This window comes from Emydura macquarii, unplaced genomic scaffold (assembly GCF_026122565.2).
Source record: "Emydura macquarii macquarii isolate MOO-44397 ecotype Brisbane River unplaced genomic scaffold, CSIRO-AGI_Emac_v2 contig_2422, whole genome shotgun sequence".
NCBI lineage: Eukaryota > Metazoa > Chordata > Testudines > Chelidae > Emydura > Emydura macquarii.
The window spans coordinates 13,294,410-13,305,000 of NW_027132559.1; the positions used below are offsets into that span (position 1 = coordinate 13,294,410).

The 10,591-nt window shown below is 38.3% G+C and overlaps 1 protein-coding gene across 3 annotated transcripts in view; it reads left to right on the forward strand.

Moving 5' to 3' along the window:
- SATB1 (SATB homeobox 1) overlaps positions 1–10,591 on the forward strand; it is an 86,576-nt gene that overhangs the window by 51,485 nt on the left and 24,500 nt on the right. For all 3 annotated transcript variants that reach the window (XM_067561946.1, XM_067561947.1, XM_067561948.1), the window contains exon 9: positions 5,321–5,476. In XM_067561946.1, the coding sequence (XP_067418047.1) occupies positions 5,321–5,476 (156 nt within the window). The remainder of the gene's footprint in view (positions 1–5,320; positions 5,477–10,591) is intronic.

Sequence of the window (10,591 nt, forward strand, 5' to 3'; positions counted from 1 at the left end):
GACCATTCATTCCTGGCCTTCATACTTGACCTGTCATTCCCTGGTTCTAAGAGACAACTCTGCAGGGGCTCAGATGTGGGAGATGTGCAGTTCTAAGCCAAGCATAAATGATAAACATCTAATAAGAAAATAAATTACTTGGAAATGGGGGCATGGAGGAGAGGCAGCAAACATACCCATTGTTAATTATTTTCAGGGAATATATACTTCACTAACTGCTGCGTTGCTAGGGAGGAATTCCCCATCCTGATCAGTGTCATGATGTGTAGGGGTGTGTTCCTTCCTCAGACTGGGGCTCCTTGAATGGGTGCCTCATTCGTGTTTCCCACTGCACCTAAAAGAACAAACTCTAGGATTTGTTCTAGCACTTACTGCTACCGATCACAGGCTGGCTGCCAAACCAGAGCAGAGAAAGTGGGAACATGATCATTTCTGGCCACAGTCTCTATAAGTTTCTACCTCAGCTAACTCGTGTATATATGACTGGCTGTCCTAAGCTGCATGTTTTGCTTTGCAGAATGTTTGTCTGAGCCACCCTGCAGTTGTTAGGGAGTGGGTACTTAGAAAGAAATGGGCAGTTAACATCTCTGCAGTAGTAATGGTCCATAAAACCAATGTATTTAAGACCATGGTGTTTAGTGTCCAACAGAGTTAATGAATTTAAGTTTCCATGCTTGAATCAAATGCCCCAATGACAATGACATGGGTGAAACCAGACAGTCACTATGCTCTTGAATGAACTCTCACAGAAAAATAAAAGACAAACATCCAATGACCAGTCGGGTGAACACTTTTCACAAAGTGATCACTTTGTATCTGACCTGTCACAGTCCTTGTCCTCAAAGAAAAACCTGCATGACTCCTTCAAAAGATGAGGCTGGGATCTTAAATTTACAACTCTACTGTATGCTAAAAACTGTGGATTTAACAGGGACACTGGGTTTATGGACCATTACAACAACGTATAACACACCTTGCTGACTGTTAGCCAACCATTGTCTTATGCTTAACAATCTGTCCTATCTCATATTTACCTTGACCACTGTGGTTTCCTTCTCCAGCCCTGAAGAAGAGCTCTGTGAAGCTCAAAAGCTTGTCCCTTCCACTAACAGAAGTTGGTGCAATAAAAGCTATTACCTCACTCACTTTGTCTCTCTGAGCCCACTTTTGAAAGTTGAAGGGCTAAACAGGACAGAGTTTTTCTGGTTGTTAGAGACAGGTGGACCTGAATATCGGGAGATACTTGACGCCTTCTACGTCCTTGATCTTCAGTGCAACCTGTGGGTGCCAGAAAAAAATCAGGCCACACTTAACGACTGGTGCAACCTACACTTTTTGGCCCATCTCTAAATTTATAAAAAGGTCTATCTGATTTATGTTGACAATCTTTGTGCCAAGTTTCACTTTAATGAAACTCAAAATGGACAAAATATTAAATGAAAACCTCCACCCCTATGAAAACCACCATGGAGGAGAATTAATGGAAACTTTGACACTTAACTATAACTGTGCTTCCAGGCGCCACTGCAATAATGGAGTAGTAAACCTTGTCCTGATAAAAGCAGTTCTGAAAGCAACTGCATTTGTTATACCTCCTGTGCTATTTCCAGAGCAGAACTGAAAAGTAGTTTGTTTTGCCTGGAATGAACTACTTCATGAATTTTAATGTACGATGTAATATTAAAAGCTAAACCAGGATTAAAGAAGATTTTTTTTTCCTAAACTAAAAACAGTACGTATAAGAATGTGTTATAAAAGATTTTTGTTTCGATTTTTGCCTAAGAGGGAAAAAAGCTTCCATATTTGTGAAAACCTGTTCAGATTGGTTACCCTGTCAACAACTTGTGCTTTGTTTAGGAAAAGTGAATGATTCCAGAACTTCTCATGACTGTAATCAATCTCATGTGATGAGATATGTATCTGGGCAGACTAGTTGGAGAGGATGAAGTTTTTTTCCTGAATATTTTTTAAATGACTAATGGGTGGGTTGGAAGTTAGTCTTATGATATTAAACATTGTGGTAAAATACTTTTCACCCTCATGAAGTGTAAGCATAATTTTCTAACCATTCAAAATAATGAGCTGATATCTAGTGATATTAAATTGATCTTGATTTTTATTTTTTTTTTTTTTAAGTGAAAGTTGTGGAAAGTTTATAAAAGCTTATTCTAAAGGAGGTCCTCTTTCCCCCAACACGTTACATTTTTCCTCAGAATGAAAATAGGTGTGCCTTGAGTCCAATTCCAACTCCAGAACAAAAGCTTATCTCAAAAAAGAGCTGAATCTAATTAAACCTTTTTCTTCAGAATAGGTTTATAGAATGTCACACTTTAAGATTAAACCAGAAGGTTGCTGTATAAATTATGAAATAGTTTTTTCTATATGAATAGCCTCCAAAAGGTTAATTAGCAGTGTTACATAGTATTCATCAGACCAGAGCAAGACCAATGGTCCATTTAATCCAGCTATAGTCTCACTTGATGTTTCAAGAGAAGTTGTCAGAGAGGCAGGGGGACATTTTTTGCACTTGACCAATTATTTAAATTTGGAGAGGTGGGAGTTGTTGAGGGATTAAAAATTATCTCCATCCCCAAAGATCGATCATTTTATACCCAGAAGTATCATGTTTATCTTCTCCTGACATTAGGTTGGGCTAATATGATATTTTAGTGTATCCGTCTCTGTTATTCAGCATGTGATCCAAAGTCTACCACAGTCAATAAAAGCCTTTCTGTTGACTTCAGTGGGCTTTGGATCAGGTCCATTGTGCTGCAGCAACATAAAGATAGGTACAGTCTATCTGTTCGCATTAGGGTTTTTAGTAAACCCTGTCACTGTAGTATTAAGCATTTACCCTTATTCATTCATGTGTCTGTCTACACCCTACTTTTCAGTCCCATTTGATTATTTCCCTCAGGTTTTCCTGGCGGTTCTTTTGTGGCAGCACACTCCACAGATTAAGTAGTGTCTGTGGTAGTATCCTAAAGCGCCGCAGCAATATGCAGCCACCGTTTGAACTGGGAGTAGCAGCCAGCCAGCAAGCACGCTGCAGAACAATGGAAATTGTGACTAAGGCCAGAAGGGCAAACAGGTCCTCTTACAAAACATGTCATGGAAGCTTTAATATCCATGCAGAGTAGACAGGACCTCTTTATTTTATCTTTTCCCAAAGTGCTTCTCTCTCCCCCCCCCCCCATGAATTTTTGCATGCTTCAGAAGCATAAAGACAACCCTGACAAGATTTGAACTGATGGTTCCAGGGAATCCCAGTATTTCAGTGCAGATGCTTAGACTACACAGCCATATCCATTTTTCATTTTCTAGTCTCAAAGTTCAGTCTGATTTTTGAATGAGTTGCGACAGCTGCTTACAATAATGCAATAATGCATTTAACATTATCACATTTGCAGATAGACTTTCAGTACTTGTCCTTCATTTCAAAGATATAAAGGTGGAGATTCCATAGTTTGCACCTTACTTTACTGCATAGTACTCAGATCATATCTATGCTCTTTCTGCCCAGTCCCAGTTCAGTGGGAATGCCTCCCAGGAGGAACAAGGACAAACAACTCTAGTGTGAGGCATGAACGTTCATGCTACTGCTTAGATGCCCATTGCCAGGCATCTCAAATGTTTCTTAGCAGTCGTTGGCACAGCCTCCTCATCAGTTGCTTTAAAGTCAATACGTGAAATTCACCACTGTATGGAAGGTCAGCACAAGTTTGGTGTCCCATTTAGCATCTCAATCTGTCACCCAGTAGGTACAAATTCAATTCGAATAATAAAAATGTGCATAGGATACAGTACAGGGGTGGGGAGCTTGGGGTTTGCATTTTTAGTATATTTTCTTTTCACTTGGGTATCAATACTAATATCAGACTTTGTTCATAGTGGAGGCACTCAAGCCTCCCAGTGGAAGGCAAGTGCTAGCCACACACATGCTTGTTCTCGGTTGCTGAGGCTCATGAGGCTTAGCAATGGCATCCCCACTTGCAGCTAACATGCACGTGCTTGCACTGCTGCTGAGAAGCCTCATAGGCACATCCTCAGTGGATCCGATGTGCATTCTGAATTTTATGGACCAGATTTGAATGTGCTCAGACTATTCTGGAGGGTGTATAATGTGGATAATCCACAAAATTGGCCCTTTTTTTGTTCAGAGGACAAGGGTTTACCTAAGTTGCATTCTCCCTCTGATTCCAACCCTTTGACCATATTTTTGGGGCTCTGCAGTTTGTAAGATCTCATGCAAAGTGGGGTTAGAGAAGTCGTTATTCATCATGACATCATCATCTCCCTTCACATCCTTGGGAAAGTTAAAGCCCAAGATAATGCTGACTCTGGCCTTAACCCTGCAGGTTAATTCATCTGAGCAGACTCCTCATGGCTATATGAAGCCTCGGGGATTTTGTGTGGTCTAATGGTCTGCCTGCATCACCTGGCAGGCTCAGGGCCTCGGTAGGATGCTCCTGAGCCCATCACACTATGGTCTCCAATTGGGAGAAAAGCATTGCCAGCATAGCTCCTAAAGGAAGGAATTATGTTGTCCTGAGGTAGTGAGGGCAGATTTCCCCACATTATTAAAAACATGTGCAGGTTAGAAGTGCCATACCTTATAGCCACTTCTGCAGAGAGATGGGTGCACATTGTGCCGTATCTTTAAGCTGCTTTTCACACTATGCCATATCCCATTAGATATACACAAGTAAAGTACAACTAACTAGCCATTATGATAGTTAGAGAAGGCCCTCCCTAACCCCCTTTCATGGATGAGTAGAGTATTTCAATATGCAGTTTTGTAAACTGATTTTCCATAGAAGATAAATATATAAACTTTTGTTTTTTCTTAAATCTAAAGTGACAACTGTATTACACTTGCATGATGCAACTGACTGTACTGGATATAGGTCACCAATCAAGATGTATCTGTTTGCATTTTGATTTCGTTGGTGATTCTTCTACAATGTAGTTACGATTTTTACTTTAATTGTTGGGGGAAAAACTTATTGCAGGATTTGCAAGTTTCTGTGAGACTGTTTCCAACTAACTTGTTTTATAACATAATTTGTAATGGTGAGCTGACAGTGACTATCTTATTTGAGGTACATTCACTTGTAACAATATGCAGGATTTTCTAAACGCCCAGTTACCTGAACAATGGATAATTCATAATGTTAAATACTGAAAAGTTGAAGTGAGAGAGAATCATGAAAGGAAATATGAGTAGGATGAGTAAAAGCGTCCAATGGAGAGAGAGAGTACTTGAGGGAAAAAGTCACTCTTTCATAATGAAAAATGACAATCTCAAATTATTTTCTAGGTAAAAACAGCTACTGTTGCGACAGAGAGGAATGGAAAACCAGAAAACAATACTATGAACATTAATGCTTCCATTTATGATGAGATTCAACAGGAAATGAAGAGAGCTAAAGTGTCTCAAGCACTATTTGCAAAGGTTGCAGCAACCAAAAGCCAGGTAGGGATTCACCGGTTATCAACAACTTCAGTTTTATATGTGATTTTTGCAGTCTTTGTGATCTGTTTTCTATATGAATTCAGTGATCAGTTGGGATAGCATCATGTAGTGTTACAACTACTTAAATGTATTGCAGAGTTCTAAGGTAACTAAAGGATACCTTTTGTTTGCCAGAATTGAAAAAGGCAGCTACCGAAGATGTTACCCCCAACAACAACATACATTTGTTGTCTGCCCAAAGGTTAGATCCTGGAGGGCCAAAAAGTGTCAACTTCATAAATTCATAGAGGAATGGGTAAATGCTGTATGCTCTATACTGCTGCAGTGTTAATCAGGTGATTGTCGTTTTGGCAATAACAGGTGCTATAACTAGATAATTAAAGCTTTTGATTTTGTGGGGGTAGTTAGTGCAGCTATTGGATCAGCTAGGGAAGTGTCAAGTGAATTTTAAGGAAATAGGCACACAATTGAGCTGTATAGATATAGAAACATTTGTTTTTAAGCAAAGATAGCAAAACAAAGCTTCAGAAGTCCACAATTCCAAATCAAAATGCAAATTGTTTTATGAAATGTATGTACATATTTAAAAGAAATAAGGTAACTCATCTAGCCATGTAAATTAATCCAGGATTGACATAATTCATAGTCTTCATGAAACACAGTTCTTAAACACACAAAAATGTGTATTCATTTTCAGCCTCTGTTATTAGGTGTTTTTATATAAGTTTTTAAAAATTGAACAAAATATCAAGTTTAGAGCAGGGAACTATGTTAATTTTATGCAAGGGAAAGAACAGCAGTGAACAAGATACTCTCGATGGTATAATTGTCTCAGATAATTGCTGCATGATGACCCCTAAGTAACATGTTTTAAGAAAGCTCACCAGTGTGCTCAAAACCAAGAGTCAAGTGAGAATGTGCTCAAGACTCAAGCAAAGAGCAGGATGGCCAGAAATATAATGGGAAAGAATAGTACAGTATCCACACCAACACTTGAAAATATGTTGACAGAAGAAATAGAGGCACCGCTGGGTACCATTTTATTTAAGTTTGCTAAACTACTAGTTATTCTCTAGCTCCCCAAAACAACTTCTTAGGAAAAAATAACTGTCTTTCAGTACCCATTAAGCTGCTGATAAAATGTGATCAGGTTTATGAATATTTATTTACCCGTGTGTGGTAGTATGAATTTTTTTTCCTTTTAGAATTTTTAAACTTTGACTTAGGAAGTGTTTGTCTTTTGGACTTGCTCCATTTTATTGTAGAGAATGTATGGGTTTGTTTTTTGTTTTTTTAAGTTATATTCTGTAAGGAATTTACTTAAAGGGATATTTTGGAAATGTTATATCAAAATGATTAAACTCAAGCTGTGGACTGTAAAAAAATAAAATAAAATAAAATAAAAATAAAAGCTTTATAGGCCACATGCCTGCCTATCCTTCAAATCACTGTCAGTGATAATTTCTACAATAATATGTTTCTTTTATTGTGGGATTCTAAAAACCAAGTGCTGTTTAAACATTAAACTGAATTGTTTATGTTAGCACTGTACTCAGTATGTCATACATCAGGCCACCATGGAATGTAAAATTCTATCATGAATCATGGCTGGTATATCGTAAATAACTGTAATTTTGATTGGAAATTACAGGGCTATTGAAATGTTTCTAATGATGATAGAATGTTACAGCAGCTTCAAACCTGTGTGCTTCTTCAGATGTCTTTATTTACATGTCAAAACTATGTGTTAAAGAGAAATGTCCATTTTGTACACCTTTCTACCTTTCCTCGTTTGCGTAATGAGCGGAATTATGGTGTGACTCTCATATACAAGCCCATATGATTGATTGATTGATTGATTTATTACTTTTCACATTTACATGTATTTTTTCTTAAATCTATATATACTAAACGATTCAGGAAGGGTAGCCCTTCCAGTGTTTGCTTAAAAAATGCACAGATGGCCAGAGGGAATAACAGTAGATACAAAAAAACAATGTGTGCCAGCTTTATTTTTTATTAACATTAATTTAAAATTTAGAGACTTGTACAGAAAATATTACTGAATGTACAAAATATACCAGAGATAGTGGGCCTGAACTCCTCCCCTTTGCACTATGAAGGTTGCTTCTTTTTCTCAGGGGTTACTTCCCAACTTGTTTCAGGCTGTATAAGGTTAATTTAGATTTAGAACAGCCTCTAAAGACTGTTCCCTTTCACTGACAGAGACTCAGGCTACGACTACACTGACGGCAACAAAGTCACTGCCGTCAGATCGATTTCTCTGGCTCGACTGAGCGGGTCTTCACTGACTGCTGAGTCGATCCAGAAGACCCACTCATTCGAGCCAGAAATCGACGTACTAAGACCACCTTGAAAAGTGGTGTAGCGCTGCGTTGACGGGAACGCGGTTCTCGTCAGCGCAGTGCAGGGAAGATGGCGCACAGAAGAGGAGCAGAGAAGTCGACGGGAGTTACGCAAGTTTTTTGCGTAGCTTGTGTAACTCTCGTTGACTGCCGCTGAATCTCAGAGGTAAGTGTAGACAGGGTCATAGGCTCTATCTAGCTGGACTGCTACGTATGGCAGAACATTTGATTATGGCAATAATATCAGGAGATGCACTGAAGATGCTTGAAAGGTGGGTCTTCCCTAGTTGATTGGCTTCTAGTCATCCAGTTAACACATGTTAATGGAGGCATGTGTACCTAAGTGTGCATCAGCTAGGCTTATAGCTATATTATGGAGTTTGACCACTATGGAGAGATCTATCGCGGACAAAATCCTCCCTCGCCTCTAAACAAAAAGTGACTGGGATTGTTGGTGGGCAGCTCCATTGTTCCAGCAGCACCAGGATATCTGATTCCCATTCTGCTCTTGAGAACTAGGACAGGAGATTATCTAACCCTTACTCTCCATTGGAATGGAGTGGGCAGGGAGACTCTGCCCTTCTCCCATCCACACTTGCAGTTACATATTTGTTTAGTTGGAGGGGGGTTTTAAATGACCAAGGTCAGAACTTGTTCCCTTCTCTCACTCTTGAGGCTGTACACAGGCTGGAGTAAGTTCAATGTGTCAAATAGGAACTCATAATACAGGTGGTGGGGGTCTCCTTTAGATGACCTCTCCTTCCCTAAGCAGTTCCTCAAATAGGCAAGGACAATTGTTTATTGGAGGGCCCTTTGCAGCAAACTCACTTGTCTCTTCATGAGGTTAGGTTGCTGAGTAGCAGATATCCACAAGGCTGTGGGGTTTGCATGGCCCAGAAGACTACAGATCTATTTCTGCTGAATAGATCACTTGAGAACAGAGTGTCTATTAAAAGAGAAACTAAGGAAGTTTATATTGAGGCAGGGTTAAAGTAAAAATGAATATCGTATCGTATTGTATGAGGGCCTCTGGAAACATAGGCCAGTTTACAAAACAGATGAAAATTGAATCCCAATAAAGCAGAATTTACAATATAAACTAAGGCAAGGAAACAAGGGTGGGGGAAGAGAGAGAAATTAGTTTGATGATAGTAAGATCATGCTATTGCTTGGATGGGTGATACTCATTTCTCAACAGTGATTTTTTGTTGATTATTTTTCTTAAAACATCTCATAAACCTCCTGGAAGAAATGGGTCTATCTGGCATGCAGGATTAAATTATCATAAAATCTGGGAGGGAGGCAGAGAGGGGTGTTTGTGGTTTTTCTGGTTTTTGGAGCTTTACTCCAAAATATATGTTCTATTTATTTTAGGGATTTTCTCTAGCAGCCATCAGTGCATTATCTAAACAGTGAATATTGGATTCAGAATATATATTTTAAAAAAAAAATTCAGAGCATTTATACTGAGGATCTAAACAGCTTAGAATTTTGTATCTCTTGTCATAGCAACTTTCCTGTATTTTTTTTATTTGTAACCACCTGAAAAAAGCATATCATTTTAGAGTAAAAAACTGTTACATTTTTATATTGAGTTTGGACTGGCTAATAAACTTTAAGCAGAATATCCAATAATAAAACCTGATCTAAAAGCACAGCTTTAGAAAACACTCCGCAAATATATAAAACATTTTAACCCGCAATATATGCCTATTTGTGGTCTTTTTGCTAGGTTAACCCCACATTGTTGGCTAAAATTTAAACAAAACAGCCCCAGAATTGGTCAGAAAAAAACACAAAAGAAACCCATGCATAAATATTTGCACTCTACACAATACTTTTCCAGTTTAATCATTTTGAGATTTTATTAAACTTGTAATATGATAACCTGATCTAAATAATTATAAAAACATAATTCTTAATTTCATTGTTTCAAAAAATGTTGACTTGGGTAATAATCATTAACGTACCATGGTTCAGTAACTGTTCATTGGTTACAGTGTTTTCATAGGAGAGCCAGAGATGAAATTTTTTCTTGATAGTGGCAGATATTGAAATCTGATTTTATTCCACACAAAAGCCCTTGAGCACTCTGAGACTTAAGGTGTGTATCCAGCAAGGGGACATTAGTAGCCCTCCAGGATATTTGTTGTACTTTGACGTGTTCCGTTTATATTAATGGGCTTGCCTGAAAAGGCATGGCCTATTGAGATGAAGTGGGGAAGAAAGTAAAATCTGGTGAAAATCAGTTTCTTTCGGAGGAAGTTTTTGCATTCTGGAAAAGTGGTATGAAAAACCTGAGTAACATGAGTACTGCACTTTGAGTACTGCTTTCAGTTACTGTTAATGTCTAATATACTATAATTTAATGTTAGTCTCTCTAACTCTTCCTAAATATGATGCCTTACTAGTGGAAGAATAAATATAAACGAGGAGATAATGTTCTGTGGACTCAATCCTGCAGTGTTCTGGGCATTCATTCCCTTTGAGAAGCTCCCACTGAATAATAATACCTTGTTCTTGAAATTGGTGGGAGTTGAGCTTTGATTTTTGATATTTTAATTTTGGAATGGAAGTAATAAGCACTGTATGTACTTCCAAAAATCAGATATTGTCCGAGATCATTTGGACCCATTTCTTTTGCAATACGTTATAGTGTGTTGCCTAATTTCCTGTCCATCCATGTTTGTCATTCCAGTTGGTTAGGCAATTAGCCCCTTTGAAATTGATAGGTTTGCATGCACAAGCA